Genomic DNA, 26761 nt, shown 5'->3' on the forward strand with positions numbered 1-26761 from the left:
GAAAGATGAAAGTCATGATAGAAAAAAGATTGTAAGATCTAACTGATGTTTTCAGTGTCATAAAGAATAAGAAGTTTGACTCTAGTAGAGAGTTTGCGTGCCTATGTATGTTAAAAAAATAATGAGACTTGTAAAAATCAAATTTTCACGGGTTTGGAGAGTCCAATTTTATTTTTTTATTATGTTGATAGAAATGTCCATGAAGTACGTTAAAATGTTCAGCTGTATTCATTGCTGACTTTGCCTGTGGCAGCCGCTAAGCTTAGACGTGTTTGTGAGCTTGCCGATTTTCGTTTGCTCACGACCCCGAAAACACCAGAAAAAGAGTTTCAAGCGATTCGATGAAGTTTTCAAAATAGGGTCCGCCATATTAGAACCGCCATTTTGAATTTTGAATTTTGAAAAACCGACACCGGATTCGTAATCAGTGAGTTTCAAGCGAATCCGATGAAGTTATGAAAACGCTGATGGAGTTAAATGAACTTTGGATTCGGATTCAGCGATCCTAAAAACATAAGGCACACATAGTAAGACCCCTAGGTCACTCTTCTAAAAACCCACAGGAGAGCCGACAAATACTTATGTATTTTTTGGAGCACTCACTCAAGAAAAACTTCAGAAATTTCAAGAAACTGAAAAATCTCCGGAGAATACCTTGTTCGAAAGATAGACGGACCTTGAAGCAAACTCTCCAATATCGAAGGTCTCCCACTAGATTGAATGTGGAATGATGATATTATTTTCAAAAGATAAAGAAAAAGCTATACAAATTAAAGTCATAAAGCTTAAAAACGTACAACAACAAATGGAAAGTTATTCCAACCCTTAGAGAAGTCTTTAGAACATGTATGAATTTCGGTAACTTCAAAATTTCAATAAAATAAAAATAAATTAACACTAGTGAAGATATCAAACATGAAGAAAATGAGAAAAGTATATATAACATCCCTATAACATGTTCAATAAGTAACTTGTCGCATTCACATGCATGGCATAATCATTCCGGGAAATGTCTAATATAACAATGGAATAACGCTAATTACCTTGAAGGCACCCATTTGCCCTGCGATCGAATTTACTACAAATGTAAGGCTTTATTTATAGCGCTCTTCGGTGGACGAAATGACCAACTGACGAAATGAATGTTGGAAAAAGTCGATGAAATATAAATATATATATGTATATGTATAAGGGCGAAAAAAAAACAAATCAAATTATAATAACCAAAATATTCGAGTATATAATAATATAAAGGTGTGAATCTCTGATTTCGACCATGGAAAATTGTCCACTACTAAAATTGTTGTTGTCTTTGCCGGTGAATTTTATTAACAAAAGGTACACACAAACCATAGTTTAGGACAAACTGAAGGTTAGTCATTCATATTATGAATTATATATGCTTACATATGTATATCCATAAAATGTGTTCATGTAAATGTATAAATGTGTGATAGCATTTTACTAGATCCATAGGAAATAAATACCAGTGATAGGCTTAAATGAAAATGGCACGCGACACGCTATGCTCACAACACTAGTCCACACAAATACTGAAACGAGTGCTCATAAACTATTTTAACTAAATTCTCTTTGAATGATTTGCTGCTCACTGAGCTTAAAAGCTGTATACTTTTGTTAACCAGTGTACATAAATCGCACAGCCTCCTCATTCCTTGATTATTCGCCGTTTTATTAGCGTATATGCGAAAATATGGAGATGAGTAGGCAGCTATGTAAAAGAGAGTGTGTGTGCGTTTACTGCTAAGGCGTTGATGGCAATTGGAATTTATTCATAAATACATGCACAGGAACAAACACACATGCATACCAGTAGTTGGTAGAGTCCGTAAAGCTCACTTAGTACTTAATGATCAGCGACTTGACTTGGCAGCTCGCTCGTTTGTCTTAAAATTAGTGAATTGCATTTATTCTGTAATCGATCGTAAGCCTAGCAGGTTGACAAAACGCGTAGTGTCGCTAATACGAGCGATGAAAAGGACGTAACGTCATCGAGCATTTAAACGGTTTAATAACTACACCGCGTCGGTAAATACATATGTGAGTGCGTGTGCGTGAATGTGTGGGGATGGATTGAATTATCCTTACAATTGTGGAATATTGTGAAGGAAAAAAAAAATTAAAAAAATTATAATTAAAAAAAATTAAATTTAATATTTTATAAAATAATATAAAATAAACAAAAATCAGAATATGAATATTTATAAAAAAAAAGGATTTAAGTTGTGTTAAAAATTTTAAAAATTATTTTTGTATAAATTAATAAATATTAATATTGAAAATTATAAAAAATATTATAATAAATTTGAAATTTGAATAAATTTTAAAAATATTTATAAAATAAAATGTTTTAAATAAAAATATTATCATATCATAAACAAATTTTAAACATATTTTTAAAAGTTATAAATAGACTAATATTGAAAATAATAATAAATAAGAAATAAAAAAATATATGAAACAAACTGTTTTAAATAAAATTATATTATATTATACAAAGTATCTAAAAAATTTAAATTTATAATTTTAATTAAAAAGTAAACAAAAAATCTGAATACACATATTTATTTAAAAAAGGACCTAAAACACAATTAAAAAAATTTTATATAAATTAGTAGACATTGAAAAAAATTAGTTGTTGAAAATTAAAAAAAAGCAAGAATTATAATAAATAACAAATAAAAAATTTATAAAATAAAATAATTTAAATAAAAATAATAATATTACAAAAAAAATTTTAAACATATTTTATATAATTAGAATTTCATAAAAAAAATATTTTAAAAAAATTAGTAATTGAAAATAAAAAAATAAAAATAAAAATTTTAATAACACAAAAAATTTAAAATGCTTTAAATAAAACAAGTAAGGAAAGGCTAAGTTCGGGTGCAACCGAACATTTTGTACTCTCGCAATTTATTGCTATATTTTTATTAAGAAAACACACAATTTGACCCATATATTCGGCATAAATATATTTTACATATTAACGATTTATAAGCTATTAAGCACATCGTATTTTTGAAAATCCTATAATTAGATATTCTCATATATTCATATATAAGGGAAGTTATGACCCGATTTTAAACTTTTCTGGTACATAGACACACTATTAGAAGAAAAATATTTTCTCTGAATTAAATTAAGATACCTGAGAGATTTACCGAAATTTTCGGTGAAAAGTTACCATGGGGCACTGAGTCCTTCATATTCGATATCCGGGGCATTGAAAAGTTATAGTCCGATTTCGACAAATTTTTCACAAGTGATGTCACAGATCATATACAGTATTTGTGTAAAGTTTTATTTTGCCATCTTCATTGGTTCCTTATGTATATAATATGTTAAGTAAAGGAATAAGATGGTAGTCAAAAATGAGTTATATGGGAAGTTGTCGTGGTTGTGAACCGTTTTCATCCATTTTCCGCACGTGTCATCAGGGTGTCAAGAAAATATTATATACCGAATTTCATTGAAATCTGTCGAGTAGTTCCTGAGATATGGTTTTTGACCCATAAGTGGGCGATGAAACGCCCATTTTCCATTTTGTAAAAACAACTCAGTGCAGCTTCCTTCTGCTATTATTGAAATTTAGTGTTTCTGACGTTTTTCGTTAGTGAGTTAACCCACTTTTAGTAATTTTCAACCTAACCTTTGTATGGGAGGTGGGTGTGGTTATTATCCGATTTCAACTAATTTCATGATGTGTGGTGGGGTACGTAGGAGAACCGACTGCAGAAAGTTTGGTTTATATATCTTTATTGGTTTGCGAGATACATACAAATAACCGATTTGGGGCGGGGCCACGCCCACTTCTCCAAAAAAATGACATCCAAATATGCCCCTTCCTAGTGCGATCCTTCATACCAAATTTTACTTTTATAACTTTATTTATGGATTAGTTATGACACTTTATAGGTTTTTTGTTTTCGCCATTTTGTTTGCTTGGTAATGGTCCGATTTCCCATTTTCGAAAGCAACCTCCTCAGGGTGCCAAGGAATACGTTTTTCAAGTATCGTTAAGATATCTCTTATTTTACTCAAGTTATCCGTTGCACGGACACACGGACGGACGGACGGACAGACAGACATTCGGATTTTGACTCATCTCGTCACCCTGATCATTTTGAAATATTTAACCCTATATCTAACTCGTTTAGTTTTATGACTTACAAACAACCGTTATGTGAACAAAACTATAATACTCTCTTTAGCAACTTTGTTGCGAGAGTATAAAAATATACAAATATTAAAAAATAGCATAAAAGTAGTGTAATAAATACACAAAATATAATTCAAAATAAAAATATCTTTCTCTAACTAAAATTTAAAATTTATTAAAAACCATTCAAAAATATTATATTAAAAATTATAATTATCATGAAATTGCAAATATTATTATAAAAAAATTAAATAAAACATATTTGGAAAAAAGAAAAAAATATAAAAATTTAAAAGTAATATAAGCCTAGTGTAATACATATTGGTTGTCAAATATCTCCCTTCCGCTTTTTTGCTCTTTATTCAATACTTTATGAAAAGTGTTACAGTGATCGGATTTAGTTTAAATATACGCCGTTTCGTTCGATAATCTGTTTCCATCTAGACGGTAACTTCATAAAAACCCCTCGCAGAAGCCCCCCTCCTTATTTGCGAAGTACTCGGACAGCCACTTTTCACAAGTCTCTTTTGAGTTCAACTTTACACCACCAAGGGCGTTCGCCGTGGACAGGAACGGGTGGTAATCACTGGGCGCTATGTCCGGGCTATATGGTGGATCCGAGCCCCCGTAGCTTCTGACGAGTCATCAACGAAGTGTGTGGTCTGGCGTTGTCCTGGTGGAACACTGCATCCTTCTTGTTGGCCAATTCTGGACGCTTCTGGCCGATCACCTGCTTTAAGTGATCCTGTTGTTCGCAGTAGATGGTAGAATTAAGCGTCTGGCCATATTGGAGCAGCTCATAGTGAATGATGCCCTTCCAATCCCACCAAACACACAGCAAAACCTTCCTGGCCGTCAATCCCGGTTTGGCCACTGTTTGCGACGATTCACCGGCCTTCGATCACGACCGCGTTTGCTAGATATCTTTCGTTGCCAGTCACCATCCGCTTCAAAAATGGGACGACTTCGTTCCGTTTCAGCAGCATATCGCAGGCGTTGATTCGGTCCAAAAGGTTTTTTTGCGTCAAATCATACGGCACTCAAACATCAAGCTTTTTTGAGTATCCAGCCTTCTGCAGATGCTTTAAAATGGTTTGGTGAATAACTCCCATCTTCTAGGCCATGTCACGAGCTGCCACATGCCGGTCTAACTCGATGTTTTCCACGATTTGATCGGTATTCGTCGTCACAGGTCTTCCGCCGGCTGGCTTATCCATGATATCCATGATAACTCCCATCTTCTAGGCCATGTCACGAGCTGCCACATGCCGGTCTAACTCGATGTTTTCCACGATTTGATCGGTATTCGTCGTCACAGGTCTTCCGCCGGCTGGCTTATCCATGATATCGTTTTCACCAGCTCTGAGCCGTCGAAATTTATCATTAATCTCACGGAACGTTTCTCTAGCGGATTTGCCTTTAACGAAGGAAAATTTTAAAATAGCGCGAATTTCGGCGTTAGTGAACTCCATGTTTACACGTCTCTAACTGTTGAACGCAATATCCAAACTAATCATTCATAGCGTCGTTTTGTAGGTTATGTCAAGACCTTTCAAAGATGTATAGTATTGCCAGATATGAGCTCTTTAGCGTTTTATACATTGCCGAGAAATTCAAAAGACAAAAAGGGGAAAGGGAGATATTTGCAAACTTACTAAACCTAACTAAATAATAAATGTAAAATTTTAATTGTTTCTCTAGAAATATTTCATTAAAAAATATAATTAAAGAATTAAGAAAAAAATATAAGTTATTAAAATACTATTTAACAAGATTTTCAAATAAAATACAAAAATGTTTTTTTTTTTTTTGTATACAGAAATATTAAAGTATAAAAAATAGTATATTCAATTGATTTTAAACAATTTATATGAAAAATACTGAAATAAAAAAATATTATATACGAGTACAATAAAAAATTATTATAAAAAGGAACTTGTATATTGTTTGGTACAATTCAACAATTCGAAAACAAAATGTCAAAATAAAAAATACAAATTAAAGAAAAAATACAAATAAATCAAAACAAAAAAATCACAAAAAAAAATATATCAAAATCTCTCCACTCCTTCGTATGCGCCAATTTAAAACTCATTAGCGCCTAGTTGTGAAACTGCTGCTGCTGCTAAAATAATGGAATAATTGCTTTCATTTACCGTTAATTTGCCTTTGCAGTGCATACGCCAGCAAACTATGACAATCTCACCGCAATACAAAGTGAGATGAGTTGAAACATATTTTTTTTTATTATCCACTGTGATTATCATAATGCTGGATAAATACATAAATCTACTATTGCCATGCAGTCTGGGATTGATATGGATTTGGTAAGTGAGCTCATTATACTACTTATATACACGTACATAGGTATATTGTTTACATATTTAATTGTAAGTTGACAACACAGTTGCATAAGTTATAGTGTAACAGTGGTGGCTAAAATATTATATGATTGTGATTCGTTAACCTAATGAGATTTTAATTGAGATCGATGGGTTTTTAGAAATATGTTAAGAGTATATGTAGAGCTGGTACCATGTTAAGGAATTATCTGACGTACGTTGAATGCTTATATATTCTTTTTGAGAGAGAGTTAGACTATGAATACAGTACTAGTTCCCTAAAAGAGCTCGTGAGCTCGCGTTCTGATCTCCATATATAAGTAGATACCCCTTCTATAGGAGAGCAATTCGTAAAAAAAAAATTAACAAGAGTCCAATAATCTTCTTCTAAGCCTTTAAATTATAATTGAAACCAAAATTGTGAACAATCCTCTAAAATTATATAAGACACTAATTAAGACGATAAGAGTCGTCATGAACCTTAATTTAGTTTGCTGAGTGATCTCGTGGGAAACTAGTTGTAGTTAGGTATTGAGTGATCTCTGGAAATCTGGACTACTGTCTTGCGAAGCCTAATTTCGTGACTCCTTCTCTGGTCAAATTTCTTCGACAGAGATGTGGGTGGGATGTAGCCGGTGGAGAAGAGGTGCGGTATCCTTTTTCACGGATGGATCCAAGTTCTGAGGAAAAGTTGGAGGAGTAGTCTTCTGCAAGAGGCCTGTCTACCAGATCATTGCAGCATTTTTTCAATCGGAAGTAGCTGTTGTAAAGGTAGCATCTGATATACTACTCAGGAGTGTTACTTCTGCCGGAGGGTGAGCATTCACTCGAATAGAAGAGCGACAATCCGGGCCATGTGCTCGCTGACTGTTCGCTCAGGGAATGCTTGGCTTCATAATCAATAGCTTCTCGGCCATATCGGTATCGCTGGGAACTGCCGATCTCATCAGATTTGGGATAAGTTGGTATGCCACTATCCTCCTGTATTTCCGCATTAGAACAGTGGTCGTCGAATGAATCGTTAGACGTTGGACAACGGCCAGTACCTGTGCAACTCCAAGTTCATTTTGACGTAAGGTGGATCGCAGGAGATCTACTGAGCTATTTGCTCTTAGCAAAGTTCATCTCGCCATAATGGTAGGAGTCCTTACTGGTCATTGCCCTGTCGCATGCAAATTGCCAAAGTTTTTAGCTGGTAAAGTGGGATTTCCTGTGGTACAGGGATCCACCCTTTAATAATGGATTTAACCACACACTTATCGACAAATCGACTCCGGTAAGCTTTATAACCTCATTATAGGCTCAATTGATCATTGATAAATATTAAGCGAGTGAAAAACTTTGATCGTGGTAAGGATCTCTTTGGAACTCTTGTTTGCCAAGCTCAGCCTTCCAGAAGTAGGCCCCGATTCCGAGGCAAGATCAGTTTACGATCATAAAGTTCTTGAGAATAGCTTATGTGGCTTTAAATTCGAGCTGTTTCGAAATTCCAGATGTTTATTGAAGCAGAGTACCGGAAGTATCATTTGGGGAGTGAACAATATTTAAGAAACAGAAAAGCGCTCGAGAAGAATATGAATACTTGGATTATTTCATTGGAGGTCGTAATAGTTTAAATGGAATGCCATCTAATAATGATAAAACTGTAAACTTGCAACAGCTGCCTTCCTTGTTTTCAGGCACACTTTGCAATTTTATGAATTTACTAAAGTTTATTATTAAATATTTTTTCATAGGCTGACTGATTCAACGGATGCCTTAATGAACTACACGGCAAAACCACGCGTAGTCCTTCCACCTAATTATGTCAAGGGTGAGTGCTAAACTTAAGAATCATTAGAAGATAAATAACATTTTGTATTTTTAAAAACTTCCTTCTTCTTCAACAGAAATGAGACCACCTTCGAAGAAAGGCTCTCCAGTGATAGTAGACTTTAGCATATTTGTTGTAGATATTAACTCAATCAATGTAGAGGATATGGACTTTAGGTGAGTAAAACCTAAAAAAGACTGATATAACCGCTTCTATGACAATAAAAACAATATGTTACTTAAAATTTTCAGGGTAGATATGTTTATACATCAACGGTGGAATGAATCAAGGCTCGAGGTCTCTGATGATATATTCGAGGAGGGCGATGACTATGTGACACTACTTCCAGAATTCTTCGATAATCTCTGGCAACCGGATCCATACTTTTTGAATTCGAAAATTGCCGGTGAGTTAAGAGCCTTGCATGTCATTTGTTTTGCATAACTTGTAGTAATGTTTATATTGGAGCGTGTGTGTGTATGTGTGCGTTATTTTGTGACACACCGTTTTATGTAGATTTGATATATATTTATATTGCTAAGAATTTCATTACTAACACATACTCAAATAAACATTGTTTCTTTTTACATTATTTATAGCTATTTACATACGCATTGAATCTTACATTAGGGTGGTCCAACTTTTTTTCTGGAATAATAATTTATGTTATGATTTTTCAGGTTATGTTGAATTTCATTTTATATTTGTGAGAGATTTAAGCGTAAATTTATTAGTAAAAAATTTAACAAAAGTTGCTATTGATGAGTAGTTAGAGTAGTAGTAGTAGGAGAAACACGTAATTTCTATTCAAAGAACTAGGAGATTAGAAACTAAATTATTTCAAATCGTCGAACTTTGTTGGAAAAAGCTTTTCAAATTGCTTTTATATATATTTGAAACGGATTTTATTCGAATAATCTGGACAAAGGTCGTTTTTAGTTCCAAAAACTCGGTTCATTGAGACTGAAATGCATTATAAGTGACCCGGAACTACATTTCTATACATTTGAAGTGGATTTTATCCGAAAACCCTCGATAATAGGCTGTTCTTACTGTAGTAGCTATTTGAAGAATGGCTATTAATAGTATAGAATAACTATTTTATTACTTTCTCCAAGGTTTCTCATTTCTTTTTATATTTTCTACAATGTTTTAGCGCAATACTTTAAAATGAAATGAGAAACTCTGCCTCTTTGGACTTGGCAGGTGAAATTCTGCAGATTTTCTACCAAGTTGAGCTGTCAAAAATGTTTTCATTAGACGCTAAGAGGTTCAATATTACTTGCCAAGGGCGGTGATCGGAAAAATAATGTGCCCATAATATTTTTGTGTTTCGAACTCAACGCACCCGTTCAAATTTTGTTCATTAAACTGAACCCAGCTTTAAAGAGAGTATTCTAATTTAACTTTTTTATTATTTGAAATTTTCTTACTTTCGGACCACCCTAATATGCACAAATAATTTTGATTTCATGCACTTCTGTGTGCGCCTAGTGGATTTTTTTGACTGCACGTGTTTAATTTGTTTTTGTTTTTGCTACTGTTTTACATCGCTTCGCCAGTTAATTTATCAAACTAGCGTTCTTGGTAGCTGTGTTGTTAGTGCGTCTCACGTGGGTGGGTGGGCGTTTTCAGGTTAAGTTCACTTCAAGTTCAAAACATTTTGTTTGTGCTGTTCTTTGTTTTTTTTGGTAATTTGCATAATCATTAGCGTTCACACGTCACTTGCGCCTGGATATTTGAACAAATCATCCATGAAAAAAATGAAACAACGCTGCCTTTGAATGGTTTTCGAGTATGCGCAGTAGAAGAGGCAATGTTTTTGGTGTTTTTGTTGTAAGAAAAAAAACAACAAAAAATCAAATAATGCGTCTATGTGTCACTCTACAGCGCCTATTGGAAGACCCTTTATTTATTTATTTATTTATAATTATGCAAATTCTGTCTTCTCAGTTATTAATTGAAGTTTTTTCGCAATCTTTATTACTCGTATTTTATCAATTTTTGTATTAACCACGTGCTTCGTACGCTAGGATTCGGCAGCCCTTATATAACTTCAGGCTCTCTACTGCGCGACAAGGATCAAAGAGAGACGAAAAACTTTCATATCAATAAAACATTAAGTATACAAATAAAAAAATGAAAATTCCCAAATGATGTGTTTTTTGGTTTTTTGTTTTGTTTGTGTGATTTCAAACTGCAAGCACACACCCACCTACATACATAAATATCAACATTTGAATATACATATCCACATACTCGTACATACATAACCGCATAGTAAGCCAACACAATTGTACTGTCCGTGCTCGAGTATGATGAGGAGGAGAGAGAGCTCAGCGCTATTATTAGGTTGGGCATTTTTTTATTATTTTAGCATTTTCGTTTCTGTATATAAACTTTTAGATCCTACAGAAATAGAGTAGTTGTCTAAAGTAGGAAGTCTTGAAAGAATTTATGAAAAAATTAGTAATTTTGGTTATTTAGTTTAAACATCGATATTTTGTTGTTGTTGTTCTTGCACTTTTAGAAAATATATCTCGTAGACTAAAAGTACTGCTTCAGTAAATTAATTATTTTTATTAATATTTCGTAGCAGAATTATGTCTAGATATGATTAATACAATGTATTTTTTCTAAATTTATGGACTACCCTAATAAAAATTTTATATATAATATAAATAAAAATATATTTTATTTTTTGTTACATAAATTATAATCACTGTAATAACGTAAAAAGGCACATATGTTTCTCAGATATTCTCTTCACAATAGTGTGGGTGTTTTTTCTTTAAAAGGGTTAATGCCTTTTAGCCTGGTATAAAATCCGAAACTTATCGAGTTTCGGCTTTACAACCAAACTTTCTAAAGATAGATAGTCTATTTGGAACGAGATCACCACAACCAAAAGAAGAGGTTCGTCTTCGTTCTCATCTCAGTTAAGATGAGATTGGACCCGTATAGTCAAAAATCAAAACTTTCTCAACGGAGAAGAACTAGATCTAATTTTTGTAATCTATTTCAAACGCGATCAAAGGTGGTCGACAAATATCTAACAAGTTCCCTATAGAGTCAAAATTTTTGGCTATTAAGGGGGTCATTCCTTGTCTAGAATACGGTAGTAAAGCAATTTTTAGAAATTCGAAAGTCGTTTTAAAGATACAGCAGTTAGAAGAAGGAGCCGTTCGAAGTGCTCAATTGGCAGCTGGAAACTTTGGATGCGTTTTTCTCAAAACTGTATTTTTCAAACTTTCCTCAATCGTATCTCAAAAACGGTTGACCGAATGACTTAAAGTTGGTTGTAAACGTATGGAACTCCCTATTATTAGTCAAAAATTCCCAGAACTTCGATTTTTTATAGCAAAAAACTAAAAAAACACGCAAAATTCGCAATGTGCATATATTAATAAATGATAATAAACTAAAAGCTCTATCTATTTACTGGCCGTCGGAAAAAAAATATATAAAGATCACTAAAAAACAAGTCGTCACATGACATGACCCCCTTAAGTTGATATGAGTACAACTGAGACATATTCTTTAAAATATTCTACTGCTTTTGATGGTCCATGTTGGAGATAGAAGATATCATTTCTTAGAGACTAATAATGCCGATTTGTTCTTCCTAATCTGAACCATATTTCATAGATAATTTCATCCATGAAGACTTTTCCATTTGGTCGAATTGATAACGCTTTGAAAGCTGAAGCTTGGGCTCTTGTTGATAGAACTATATGCTCACAGTGATAGGACTCACAGTAGGAGAATTTAATAGAAAGAATTGGAATTGGCTTTATCCAAGAATATAAGCTTTTTTAACTGGAGTATGTTCATGAAGGTCAAATTGCATAACCATGATTAAACCACTAACAAAGTACTTCGTTGCTGCGGGAATAGTAATGATTCGATAAGCGTGATGTCAGTCATATAGAGGTCAGATGATGAAATTCAAACTTTCTTTAGAATGTTTCCAAAATTCAATCTCATTGAAGATTTTGGGAGATAGCTTCGATATATCCATTCGCGTCTAAGACTGTTCTTTTGTACTCTAGACCTTCGCGTTAGTTGAACGGCTCTAACCTATACATATATGTGGAAATGGAATGAATCGTCTGATGCCGTATCGAACATGTGCGAAATTCAGCTTAGGGTGCATGGATGAGCAGAAGTATATACACAGATGTGAGAGATCGGAGCTCTATGCAAATTTGCTTAATAATTTTCAGATTATTTTTGAATAATTTATTTTTTTTACGAAAAAAATCAATTTCTATTCTTTTACCCAAGAACTGGTGTGTGAGCTCAATATTTATAATTTTTTCCATTAAAATCACGGCTTTATTTTAGCAAGTACGGTCTTTTATTTAAATATGTTATACAAATTTTTTTCTTCAATATTTTTGTAATGAAAAAGTGGCCTAGATTAAACCTATCGATTGGCTTCACAAATTATCGCTTACTACGTTGCCAGCCACTGCAAATGTTTAATGGGCTATAGTATACCTAAAGTTATAATTTTAATGTGAACTGTGTTTTACTTTGCTTTCCTCTGTCCAAAACGACTTAGCCGCACGCTTACTCATGTCAAGCATCCCATCCACATCCTGCCCACAATTCCCACGAATTTGAGTTTAAAAATATGTCTTTTAATATATGTAATGGTTTATTAATAAGCTCAAAAATATATATTTGCAACATATTTTCGTTTTTTCTCTTCTCTTCCACGCTCACTTTGCAGAGATTGCAACACTAACGCACAAATTCACCTCAGTGACTTTATATAAAAATAAAACGGTCCGATATGCGGCGCGAATGCATGCGATCATCGCTTGTCAAATGGAATTTCAACTCTATCCGATGGACATACAGGTGTGCCCCATCTATATAGAAAGCTGTAAGTGGCAATAAAAAATACTGATGTATTGACAAATAATGATTTTATATTCTCTCTATCTCTCTCTGTCTCTCTTTTGGTCTCTCTCTCTCTCTCTGTTGCTTTCTCTGTTCCACACACCCAAACAGTCTCATCGAATAATCAAAAAGTGAAATTACGTTGGTCCGATTCTGGCGTCACTTTGAATCCTGAACTCAAATTACTGCAATACAACCTCGGCCAACCGCTCGAACTGGAGGAGAGTGACGGCTATATGCCCGAGAAAGTTGGCAATTTTTCACGTCTAACAGTGTATTTTCGATTTGAGCGACAAATCGGACATCATCTCATACAGACGTTTGCGCCGTCATCGCTTGTGGTAATGTTGTCCTGGTTTAGTTTTTGGTTGGGACTCGATGCCATACCGGGTCGTGTGACGTTGTTGGTCACATGCATGTTAACTTTAGTCACCATGTTTACGGGTCTTCGAGCGGATATACCACCGGTGGCCTATGTGAAGGTGGGTCTCTCTGCGGTAAATTTAACTTTTCTATTTAAATTGTATGATTTTTTGTTATTTGTAGGCGCTGGATCTTTGGATGGCCGGTTGTATGGTGTCTGTATTTGCAGCTTTGGCGGAATTTGTTGTTGTCAAGGTGTTGGATGTACAATACCAATATCAAGTCAATAAAATACCGAAAGTGTTGCCGATGGTAAGTGAAATTAGGAAAAATAATGTATAAAATATAAGATTCTTTGAGAGAAGACTAGGATTGGACCACTTATATTTGTTAATTATACCACAAAACCCAAGTCGCTTAGACTTTGTTGGCTTTTTCGACAGAATTTATTATATTTATTGAATATCTACCAGAAGGACCGCGGATTTTCTAGTCGATTCTTACCTTTGTTTGATATCGACTTTTTCTGATCTCAAAAGATTAAGTTAATCCACGATTACTGTCTGTAATCGATCTGAAAATTGAGCTATTGCTCTAATGTTAGGGTACTGGGTACTCTTGGACCGAAAGAACCTTAGATTACACTCAACATGAAATCTGAGCCTCAACTCAAAGATTCGGATATCTCAATGAAATTGCCATGAAGCTCGATCTTTATATTGGCTATCCATTCTGGGTAAAGAAGACCTGGACTAAAAGAACTAAAAAGTAGCTCATCGCAATACTAAGATCGTAGGAATCAACAGGTATATAACCTTCAAAAGTCTTTTTTGCATTGAAGACTTGCTCTCTGCCTAAGAACTTGTTATATCTTTAGAAGTCGTTCTTTAAATAGAATACGATGTTCTTTATAATTTGCACTAAGACCTTGCACCAACTCTTTCTAAGAATAAAATCTGAGCTGAAGTCCAAATCTGCTTCTCAAAATTTAAAATACTCTTCATAATCAGATTTCACTAAAATAATTATAAACTGTTACAGCGCATAAGCAACATGGAAAAGGGTCAGTGTACAACGGTGGCCAGTTGGGAAGGCGGTGCAGTGCGTTCACGCAAGTCCACACAGACACCAACAACGCCCGGACAGGTAAAATTAAAAAAATATATATATATAATTTTTGAATAATAATTTAATTTCCGGGAAATTTACAGACCTCGCTACAGGGCAACGGCGGCCCACCGAAGCCGGCGCGTCGTCAAAGTCTACTATCGGTGGCCTGGACCGACACCGATACGGGTGTGGAGAAGATAATGTGGCGCGAAATCGATAAAGTATCACGCGCCGTATTTCCCATATTATTCTTCGTCTTCGTGCTACTCTATTGGCCCATATTGCTGATGAAGTCATCCTAGGATTTACGGAGTTCCAGAATACCCAGTTCTGGACTCCGTTGAAACCGTTATGTCTATGTATACTGCTATATATAGTGTATACACATATGAACAAAGCAAAATATTTACTTACATACATACAAAACATTTGTATGTATTTGTATTTAGTATGAGTATATGAGAACAACAAACACATGCGCGCAAATGCAAAATAAGTAGTTAGTGAATATATGCAACAAATAAGTTCGAGTTTTTTAGTGGAATTAAAAAAAAATAAAAAAATATTTTTATCGAAAACTTTTTTTAAGCAGTTCGGTTTGATATGTGTACGCTTTTAGCGCGGCATTTTGTTTAAAATTAAATACGAAATGAATATGTTGCATAATGTAGTTGCGATTTGCTCTTTTTTACATATGTATGTATGCTGAGATAATAAATTGTATTATTAATAAGAAAATATGTAGATAAATATGTAATTACAGCGCTTTTAAGTATGTAGTATTTTCAGTCATCAGCATTAATTTCAGCAGTAAGTACTACGTATAGATTTTAGGTTATAGATTTTAAGTAAATACATGCATATGTATGCGTCGATAGGGTTGTTTAAATATTTGCGAAAATATTGAAATTATCAAAATATTGTGTATATTTGTAAACTTGTTCGAAAATATTTCGATTTTCAGAATTTATATTTTTCAACATCAAATACGTATCGATCATACGTATATAATATTTTTTGTAACTCAGATCACTTTTGATCCTTACTACTCGATAAAGCACACCAATTGGGTATGAATTGATAACAAATAGTCCAAGATTTCCCATTTTTTTATTAAAAGAACAATGGAGACAGACGTGACAGCCAAAGATAAATACTTATTTCCACTCACTTTCAGAAAAAATCCACTGGCAGTAAATTTCTACACAAGAATAACTTAAAACAGTCAGTTCCGACTATATTAAAATTTTTGTTTTATACACATATCGGGTTGATTGATTTGATTTTAAAAAATTCAATATATTCTTTGTAAGATTTACGAGACACACGCGCATGACACACACATACATAAGCATAAATATTTATATAAAATATAAGTAGCATATATTTCAGTTATTATACATAAATATATTTGGTGCTTTCAGAAGGATAATAAAAAAAATATAAACAATCATGTTTACAACAAATTATGCAACAATTACAAACGCACACACAATTTTGCTACTACAACTTTTTTATATAAATTCATAGATACATACATATTTAGATAGTTATGTATATTCATGTAATGCTCCTAAGTGCACCTTACGGTTCACCATGCAGGCTATTTATTAAAATAAGTGCGCTCAAATGACAAAACACCGAGCTTTAAATAAATCTGAAAATTATAAATTTATATATATTTACAAGCATACACACAATTGTTGGTATTTACACACAGATTTGCATACATATTAGATGCAATTATTTTACATACATATGTAACGATATTATTTTTTTAGTAAAATGTATTATTATTTCGGCTGTGCCGAATTATAATAATAAATTATTAAGTATAAATAAATAAAATATTATGAAATTTACAATATAAATAGTATATGTAATTTATTTTATTTTGATTGGTGAAGCAGTTTAAAAAATAAATGGTATTAAATATAAGCGGAAATGAGAATTTGTATAACAACCACAAACAGAAATTTAAAAATATCGTAACAATTATTTGGTTTTATGGATTCATTAGTAAACTGTGTTGATATTTAAATCTAAAATCTTTTATTGGTAGTTTTCCAAAACTTCTTACCAAAATTATCATTTCTAATATCCTGTATACAGCCCTGTACAGCATTCAATATCGTTTGCCATTTTAAACTACTTAAGTTCATAGTAAATATAAATATTAAAACCATTTCTTTCAGTTCATGATTTCTTTTCAAAAACCTTTTCTAGTACTAGCTTTTCCAAAAACTTCTCAACAAATATCTCTTTCTTTATATTCACTATTTCGTAAAATATTCTCTGTATAACATTCAGTTTCTTTTTCCATTGTAATAACATTATTAAAAGAATTTTGTACTCATTTTGGTCAATTTTCTAACATGGCATAAGTAACTTATAAATGTACGCATTGTACGCATATACATGTATATATAAAGTCAGCTAGTATGGCTATTGCATGTACAGGAAATTTATACTGCTGCCATTTCCACTATGATATGAATCGAACATATTTTTCAATACAAAACCTTAACTTAACACATAATTTGCTTATTTGCAATTAAATTTTGCTTATAATTAACATTTTGTCACAATTTTCTGATTAGCAGCACAATTTTACACTTTTCTTATTTAAATGGCGGTTTGAAACTGGAAATGCATAGAAATGAATTTGTGGAGCTTTCCTGTGGAAGGAACTTTATGCAGTGTTGCCACAGGTTGAAGCTGGCGGAAGTGCCTTTGATGTTAATAAATATCACTTTCAACTTAGAATTATATATTTTAAAATGATTATTGTTTTATAATAAATAAATTATATATATATTAAATATAAATAAATTATTTTAAAATGTACTGATGTACACTTAATGTGTTTATATTATATAATTTTATAACAATTTTAAATGTACTTCAAAAATTTAGCATTAAATATTGCTTATATTTTATTAAAATATTATTATTAACAATAACTATTACTTTTAATTTATTTGTTTATATTAAAAATTTAATTTTCATAATATAATACTGGCAACACCAGAAATCGTTTAATTGTTAATGCAACACTGCATTCTGCTCCTGAGCTTACGCACACATCCGCCATCTTAACAGTTGTTTTCCAGTTTCCGATATCACGCTTTAAAATGTAGTTGCTTCTACCGCGTTGGAGCAAATAATATACTTTTAAGACATTTATATTGTACTAAATTCCACAACTTTTGCATAAATGCATAGTGCTTAGTGTTTGTTATTGTTGTAGTTAAAAGTTAAATGTATATCGCATTTGTAAGGTGTTCGTTTTCTAATTAGAAATTCTTCGCTTTGTTTGTCGGTACAAGCGAGTGCTTTGAAGTGTGCAAAAGCAAGAAAATGAAGCCCTGCAGCCTTTTGCATATTTAAGGTTAGTCAATTTTCATACTAATATTGCGAATAATATGTTTATAAATTGCATTACTCAATTTGAAAATTATTAATTGAATACCGAAGTTTATTTTCACAGTTTAAAAGAGTATATTGTAGAAACAATCAGATATTCTACGCTTTTTGGATGTATATTTCTGCAGCCGGCCGCTTGCTTACGACGGTAGCATATAATATTAATAATATTAACCATAACCAACAATATATATGCTACCATACACTTTTGCCTTACATTAAAAATACAGTTTTTAGTTAATATTTCTAATACAAATAATTTGTATTTCACTTTTACAAAAATCAAATCATGCTATAACAAACTTGGTCATATTTTAGAAAACTACAACTACTAATGTCTGCTGTTTGGTTGGTCACTCTGAACTGCTATCACTATCACTTTTCTCATCCTCTTCTTCAAATTCCGCTACATCTTCGTCGCTTTTTGCTTTAATTAAAAACATATCATCATCATCTTCAAGTTCATCACCATCTTCATTAACGCCATTTGATTTCTTTTGTATCAAATCTTCGCCTAGTTTTCTGCGATCCTTTGCAGCATTGAGCAGTACACGCATGGTGTATTTGTTGAAATCGCAACTGAAATCGTTAATATTTATAAAAGCTTCATATAAACAAAGTTTCTAAACAAACAACACAACTTACATGCGATTTAGTGACTCATATTTCTGTGATAAGCTCTCCTGCAGCGAAAGTAGCGCATGATGTTGCAACAAATCGCTCTTATTGCCATGCGTTGCTAACAAACTGGTACACCATTCTAAGTAGAATTCCAAATGTGTGCTCGACTGCAAGCCACGCGCTAGTATTTGCAGCAAGGAAGGTGCGAAAGTCTCAGGCAATGTTGCACAAATCAATTTAACTGGGAATTAGTGGATTTAAATTAAATTAGAATTATATTACAAATTAGATAGGGTACAAACTTACTGTCTTTAAACGGTATTTTCTCCAAAACCATATATATAAGATGTGGTTCATTGAGTTTCAGCGACATTATGAGCGCTTGTGTAAAATCTTGCTTTTCCACTGACTCATGTATGGCTTTTGGTGTCACCTCCAACGACAGGTGGAATGGATCGAAAACAACACCTGTTGATTAAAATTACATTTTTTATGTTTCTCTAAAGTGTTTTGAATACTTTTTAAAATACCTTTATCCAATGAGTATAAACATAACCCCTCTGTGGTGGCTACCGCATACGCTTGTCCAGTTGGCATGAAGCGCACAGAGAAAACTTTAATTTTTGGCTTGAAGTTCCTGCTTGCCATATCACCTTTCTGTACGCCAGGCAAACCGATTGCCACATTGCCGCCCTCCAACTCTTCACGTGTCTCCACAAGCGCCATATTACCGAATTCAGTGAGATTGCGACGATTTATATACTCCTGCAAATTAAATTTGAAAATTGTTTAGAAATATTTTATTATTATTAACAAGCACAACACGCACATTCAAACCATCTAAGCTGTGATTCTGTGTAATTTCGAATTTTTTCAGTAGCACTGCTTCACGCGCGTGATAAATGCAAATGTATTGTGAATTGCCACCTGCTAAAATGCATTCACCATCAACGGAATACTCAATGGAAGTGAAATATCTAAAATATATAAGAAATATGTTAAATTTTTTGTATTAGAGACAATAATGTGCAAACATACTTGCCCTCCAAGTTCTTCTTGCCCGTTATCACGTCGGCTTCATAGCGACCGCCAGCCAAATCATTACGTCCCTCTATCGAACTTATTTGTGTAGCAGTTTTCACATCGAAAATTGTTATATGGCCATTAAGTGTAGCGACTGCGACCTATAATACAATTTTTATTTAAAAAATTTTAAAGTTTATATATTAAAAAAATTTGAATTCATATTGTTTTTAAGTTAATTTGTTTACACTCACATTTTCACCACTCGGATTGAATGTCACACATGTGGCATCAGCGAGCACATCAATCGTTTCATGTTCACTATTGCTCTCCAAACAATTCCAAACTTTCACGGTTTTATCCCACGAGCCTGATATTAGAGTAGTCATTGAGGCTACTGGTGAAAATGCTACTGAACAAACGGGTGCTTCATGTCCACTAATCACTTCCAACAGTCTACCCAATTTCACAGACCACAAATACATTTCATAAACATCCAGACAACCAGCCACCACAAATTCACTGGAGTGATCTATAGCCACACAGGAGAATTGCACGCGTTCGGGAGCGCTGAATGTACGGAAATTGCGGTATCTGTGGGGCAAATAAGTGATAATTTTAATTAAGAATGATGATAATAATAATAAAGAGTGTTAATAATAAGTTAGTGTATAATCTTTGACTAAACCTACCTATTGACATCGAAAGCACGCACTGTGCCGTCCAGCGAGGCGCTCACTAAGAAATTTTTACTGCGACTGAATTGCACACCAGTAATGCCACTGCTGTGTTCGTTGAATGTGACAAAACAGAAACCACTTTGTGTATTCCACAATTTTAATTTGGAGTCCTCACCGCCAGTGGCAATATATTGACCATCGGCTGAGTAACTTATACAGGTCATTTCACTGCTGTGACCCTGCTGCTTCATAATGTATTGTTCACCTGCAAGTATAATAAATAAGATATTTATGCCAAAAACAACAAAAGTTTGTGCTCACTTTGCCACTCCCACACAAGCAACTGACCGAGTTCGCGTGATGCCAACGCTACCCAATCACCAGTGCCATTAAAAAGCGCCACCGAGATGGCATAATCCGAAATGCTTAGTGAGTGTATCATATTGACATCGGGCAACTCGTATAAATAGAATGTGCCGATATTGAATGCGACCACTAATATTTTCGTGCGATTATTATAATTGGCGGCTGTGACAAAGGCATGATAATCGGTTTTACGCGGCTCATCGGCCAAATAGTGACGCCCCAATTTTTTGTATACAAAAGGATGTGTTTTGCTAACAATAGCATCCTTCACTTCATTTTCATCCACCGCTTCAGCGTTGCCGTTGGTATTATCATCCTTTTCCTTTTCCTTATCCTGCACGTCATCCTCAGACTCTTCGTCTTCATCTTTAACTACCTTCTTCTTTTTCACGGTATATTTCAACTTTTCACGTTCCTCTGGTGTCACTTCCTCAATATCTGAGGGATTACAACTACATTCCCATATACAAAGCTGTCCATTACGACTTAGTGTGTTCACATGCATGCTATTACGCTCAAAGAAACTAGCAATAATACCATCCGAATGACCAGCCAATATGTATGTGCGGAAATTTGTCATTAAACGCATGCCAACAATTTTTGTAGTGCCATCACGACAACCCACTGCGAGGAAACGTGAATCGCTTGACCAATCCAGCCATGTGATATCATCGAAACCACCAAGAAAACGTCGCTTCAACACAAATGGACTGTATTCACCAGTTAATTCACCCGGTGCTGAGAATACCAACACAATATTATCTAATGCCACCGCAAAGTAAGCGCCATCCGGACTGAAGACGACACATTGTGGTTTGTTTTGGAATTTGTGACGATGTATGACCGTACACGATATCAAACTAATTAGTTGTGCCTCACCCACTTCATTCACGGCGATTAGTAGACTGCCATCCGGTGACAATGCGATGCAAACGTAATTGTAGCGCGACTCCAGCGATAACGTGCGCGATTTGTGACTAAAAATTTATGTGAATTTTTAATAAATTATTTATATATTATTAATTAATTAAACTCACTTGCGTAAATCATAGATTGATATGCGATTACCCACCGGACTGATTATGCTATTGCCATCGGGTGTAAATTGCAGATTTCCATTGCGATAAATTGCGCCCAGCAAATTGGAAAACTATATGCAGTAAATGTTATAAATAACACATTTTATAATAAAAAATTAATAAATCACCTTATACGAGAACTTCATGCCAATATGTGTATTCTTTTTAGTTAATTTTAATTAATAACACACGCGTTAAATAGCCGCAACCTGCAGTAACCAAACGTAAACAAATCACACGTGTTTGTCATAACAACTTTGCTGTGACAGTTGGAACGTCTTGAGAATGGAACAACGGGTAAAATTGTTGCTTGTTTATGGTGTTAATTTCAAATAGTCTACAAAACTCTTTTACGTTCGAAGTGCTATAATTTTGAAATTTTAAAATTTTTATTTGATATTAATTTAATTTAATTTATTTGGAACGTGATAGAATATTTATACTGTTGTATGCCTTCTCTGTTTAATTGTGTTTTTAGTAACAGAAGGAGGATAAAATCTTTATATATATATTTCAGCCTTTTTTATTTTATTAAAATTTATTTGTATTAATATCGGACTTGGTGATCTTTTAAAGCTAATGTTGTTGTAGTGAGTGTATAGACTATTTTTTTAATAAATGAGTAGTGTTTATCGAATACGGTAGACATTTTTTCTAACTGCAGTGCTGACACAACAATCACGCCTAGAAATGCTATTTGCCACCTTAAAATTGTCTTCGAATATTTTGAAAATAAAGGGAATTTAAAAATTATAATTTCTTGAGTGTGAAGAGTTCAGTTGTAAAAGTTAAAAATTTTAATAAAATCTCCAGCTATATTTATTGCTTAAGGTTAGTTGCATATCTATAAGCGAATTCTTGACGTAACGATGCCTTAACCTCCATATTGGCCGGACATGGCTCCATGTGACTTTTTCCTATTTCCAAAAAGAAAGAGAACATTAAATAGCCGAAGTTTTACAAGCATGCGAGAAATCGCTGAAAGAGTCAGAGACTATCCCAAATATCGAGTTTGAGTAGTGTTTCGACGATTGAAAGAAGCGCTGGCATAACTGGATAATATCGAATGGGGACTATTTTGAAGGGGACAAAATGAATGTAGACGAATGAATAAATATTTTTTTCAAATAACGAAAATTCCCGTTATTTTTTGAACATGTATGTTTCAAGAAATCCTTACATCGTTTTCTTTTCAAACTGAAGAATATTAAATTACCGAGAAGAAAATGTTCCCTTGTATAGATTCAACTAAGAGGAAAATAGATCATAAAGAAGTGTGACTATGAGTCCAAACCTCTTTACGATATATACATCATAATTATGGAAAATTTACGCAGAAGATCCCAAATATTCACCTTATGTCAAGTGTAATAGAAATGCAGATCGGCCTTAGGCCTATTAGATTTTGTTATTTTTTTAGTTTTTAAATTTATAATATTTTCTAATCCATAAAAAAAACTGGAGAAAACCAGTTGCTATGAAGTTAAGTTTTCGTCGAAGAAAGTTCGTCAAGAGGCTTGAAAAAGTCAAATGTCTTGTCTAAATGTCGGAAAAGTCTAAGGGTATGCATTAAAGCTTCTATAAATTATATTCTGTCTATTCGATTTTGGATTAAAGTCGTACATATAAGCAACTACAGTTGAACTTCCATAACTTGAACTTCTATAACTAGAAGTTCGCCATAACTCGAACTCTTGAATTGACAATAGAAGTCAAATTTCATACAAATTCCCTTCCGTAACCCGGAAGTATCTCTAACTCGAAGTTTTTTTTGTGGATTATGGTGATTCGAGTTAGGGAAGTTCAACTGTATTGACAATTTACGGCAATTCACTAACGGCTCTGGTAGAACGCTCCTCTTTAACAAGTTTATTGAAGATGACGACAAAAACTGCCTTATAAAATCTGAAAAATGATCTCATCGTAATTTCACTTGGGTGCTAAATGCCCCGAATTTTAGATATCCATTTAAATTCTTGTGCTGTCTTAGTTTGTGTGTCCAGAATTTCGGTAATCTTGCCGCTGGCAACCGAAGCGCCCACAAAGCATTTCATACGCACGACAGCCGAAATTTCTTTAGCGCCACATTTGTGTTGGCGCTATGATAGAACAATAACAAAAACAAAAGCAAAAACAACAACAACAAAAAAGAGAAAAAAATACAAAATACAAAATACAACAACAATAAAAAATCATTTGCAGCAAATCATGTTTTCACGCGGTTTTCCAATTTGCACCCAAAAATTGTCGATTTTATTTGTGTTTCGATTTCGTTGAATGTTGTAGTTGTGCGCTGAGGTTTGTTCGCCTCAAATGCTGGAAATGTACTCGTGTACTTTATGCCTGCTTTGTTGTTATAGCGCGCACCACGTTGCAATCTTTGTGGTCAGCATTATTGCTGTTGTTGTTGCCATTGGCGCATTGGTCTATGGAAATTTACGTAGTGCTTTCGCTGGACTTTTCAAACTTTTGCAGTTTGCAGCAAGTTTCAACGGTCATTTAATATTTCCTACTCGCGCTGTATATGGGCGTATGTGCCACAAAATGTGGCAATTTCAGGCGTTCATGCTATATTTCTTACTATATAGTTGGTGTTGCTGTTGCACAAACATGATTTGCTGCCAATAAAGAGAATATCGAGTGGCGCTGAATTGGCAGCGGAGCATATAGTACATACAAACTTACGTATGTGCCAGATGTTTTAATTGCTCTTGGATTTACGTAAAGTCATTTAGCTTTGGCGAAAGCCGACAATATCCCTCTCTACTTAAGGCAAATGCAGTGCGGTTGATCATAAACCTTAGCCCACTTTATACATAGACACTTTGAGCTGGATAAACGCATTGCATTACAAGCGTGTGAGTATGTTGCATGCCACATGTGGCTCGTATTCACATACAGACGAGTATATATTCCGTTTATTGTAAACGTAAACCCAAAAGCCGTGTGGCAACAGTTGTTGAGCATCAAATGAATTGCTTAATTACTCCGTATTTGGATAGTTTACACCTGAGTCATTGTCATTGGCTGAGCGTTGGTTTAGCTGTGACGTCAGTGAGCGGTTGATGATTGGTGTGGCACACATTTTCTATTTCATTTATAGTAATTGCTCTTTAAAAAACATGAAATTGATAATTTTTTACTAAAATAATCGATTATTGTTAGAATATTATCGATAAAAATAAAATTTTACTTCAAGAAACTATCCGCTTACACATTTTCGATAATAAATTTGAAAATAATTTTCATGCATTATCGATAATAAATCGAAATAAAAGTTGTTGATAAGAATTTATCGAAAAAATCGTTATTATTCCATCTTGAAAAACCATCAATTTATTCATTACAGATAATTAATTTGAAATGATAACATTATAGGTCGGAATAAAAAATTATCGATACTAAATTATAAAAGTTATCGATATGAGTCCTTCGAAAATATGTGAGTAAGTTATCAATATTTCACATTAATATGTTAAATTTTGTAGAACTTTTTTTTAATTTCTTTATTCGATAATAATTTTGAAAATATAACGTTATCGGCCGAAATAAAAATGATCGATACTAATTTATGGAAAAAATCGATATGATTCCATCTTAAACATTATCGATAATGAAGTTAAAAAAATAATCTTATCGGTGGAAATTATCGATACCAAATTATCGATAATATGCATAATAACTATTTCATCGATAAATTAATATAAAACATACCGTTCATATTTTATCTAGGTATTTTCTAAAATTAATGGAATTACAGAATTCTTAACTTCTCTTCTACTTTATTTCTCCTTTGTATTGTAGTACATTTTAACTGTAATGATTAAATACTGAGACTTTAAATTTATTAGTCGGAATTATTGATAGATCGGTATGTCTAAAAGCAATCTAACAACGAAAATTATAAAATATCGATCAAATCTATTTTAAAATTTATCGATAAGGTACTATCGAAAGTGGAAAAACTGAAAATATCTGGATAATGCATTATGAAAATACTCATACCGTTCTTTTTAATTTTCGATAATTTATATTTATAAAATTATCGATTAATTTTTATCGAAATTACAAAACCTGTAGAAATCGTTATAATCTTCTTCTATAATATAAAAATGAATCGCAAAATGTGTTGCTAAGCGCATAACTCGAGAACAGCTGAACCGATTTCACTAATTCTTTTTAGCAATACTTCTTATAGTAGAAGGATGGTTCTTACGGAGAGAAATATTAAAAAAATTCCTTAAAAAGTCTAAAATCCACACTTTTCTAATCTCCCATACAAACTACTCTACAAACATAAAAATGAATTGCTGTTCGTTAGTCTCGCAAAAAGTTGAGAACGGTCACACCGATCTGGCTAATTTTAGTCTTGAAATATTCGAGCAAAGTCAAGAAAGTTTTAGAAAGTAAGTAAATATGGAAAAATTGTGAGGAAGATAATAATAAGAGAATTTTATTTGAATTGACAACAAAAATACAAAATAAAAGAAAACAAAAAATAATAATATTTTGAAGGTTGACATTGTTGCTTTGTTAAAATATTTTTGTCATTTCTCAAATGGATAAGGTTGTGCCGATATCCCAAAACAATTTGTAACCAATAAGGAATGGCTAAGTTCGGGTGCAATCGAACATTTTATACTCTCGCAATTTATTGCTATATATTTTTTAAGATAACACACAATCTGACGTATATATTCAGCATATAATCCAGTAGAAAATCATCATGGTTAAATTGCATATTCGGCCTTGAAATTACTCATAAATTGCAAATCAATGATAAACCAGTCTGCAGAATCGCCAAAAATAGCGATATAGCGAAAATTTTCCAGATATTTAAGAAG

The 26761-nt window shown here is 33.3% G+C and overlaps 2 protein-coding genes across 6 annotated transcripts; one reads left to right on the top strand and one right to left on the bottom strand.

The window, feature by feature from the left end:
- Positions 1-1861: 1861 nt before the first annotated feature.
- Positions 1862-16052, top strand: LOC105210672 (glycine receptor subunit alpha-2). 5 transcript variants are annotated; one of them, XM_054233545.1, is made up of 10 exons: positions 1862-2049; positions 6359-6510; positions 8262-8338; positions 8415-8514; positions 8590-8744; positions 13077-13232; positions 13361-13731; positions 13796-13924; positions 14654-14758; positions 14824-16052. In XM_054233545.1, the coding sequence occupies exons 2-10, from the start codon at positions 6452-6454 to the stop codon at positions 15022-15024; spliced, it is 1353 nt and encodes a 450-aa protein (XP_054089520.1). In that variant the 5' UTR covers positions 1862-2049; positions 6359-6451; the 3' UTR covers positions 15025-16052. The 5 variants fall into 5 exon arrangements, with proteins under 5 accessions (XP_054089520.1, XP_054089521.1, XP_054089522.1 ...); XM_054233546.1 differs by having other exon boundaries at positions 1864-2061; positions 6003-6510; XM_054233547.1 differs by having other exon boundaries at positions 1864-2061; positions 6116-6510.
- A 243-nt stretch (positions 16053-16295) lies between these two features.
- Positions 16296-22204, bottom strand: LOC105210671 (periodic tryptophan protein 2 homolog). Its single transcript, XM_011181761.3, has 11 exons — positions 22046-22204; positions 21876-21988; positions 20794-21815; positions 20485-20737; positions 20047-20386; positions 19808-19953; positions 19599-19746; positions 19300-19534; positions 19076-19237; positions 18794-19010; positions 16296-18727 (listed from the first exon to the last, which is right to left on the bottom strand). Exons 1-11 carry the CDS (start codon positions 22061-22063, stop codon positions 18502-18504), a joined length of 2880 nt encoding a protein of 959 aa, XP_011180063.2. The 5' UTR covers positions 22064-22204; the 3' UTR covers positions 16296-18501.
- Positions 22205-26761: the final 4557 nt, after the last annotated feature.

The sequence above is a fragment of the Zeugodacus cucurbitae genome, chromosome 6 (genome assembly GCF_028554725.1).
Source record: "Zeugodacus cucurbitae isolate PBARC_wt_2022May chromosome 6, idZeuCucr1.2, whole genome shotgun sequence".
NCBI classification, from domain to species: domain Eukaryota; kingdom Metazoa; phylum Arthropoda; class Insecta; order Diptera; family Tephritidae; genus Zeugodacus; species Zeugodacus cucurbitae.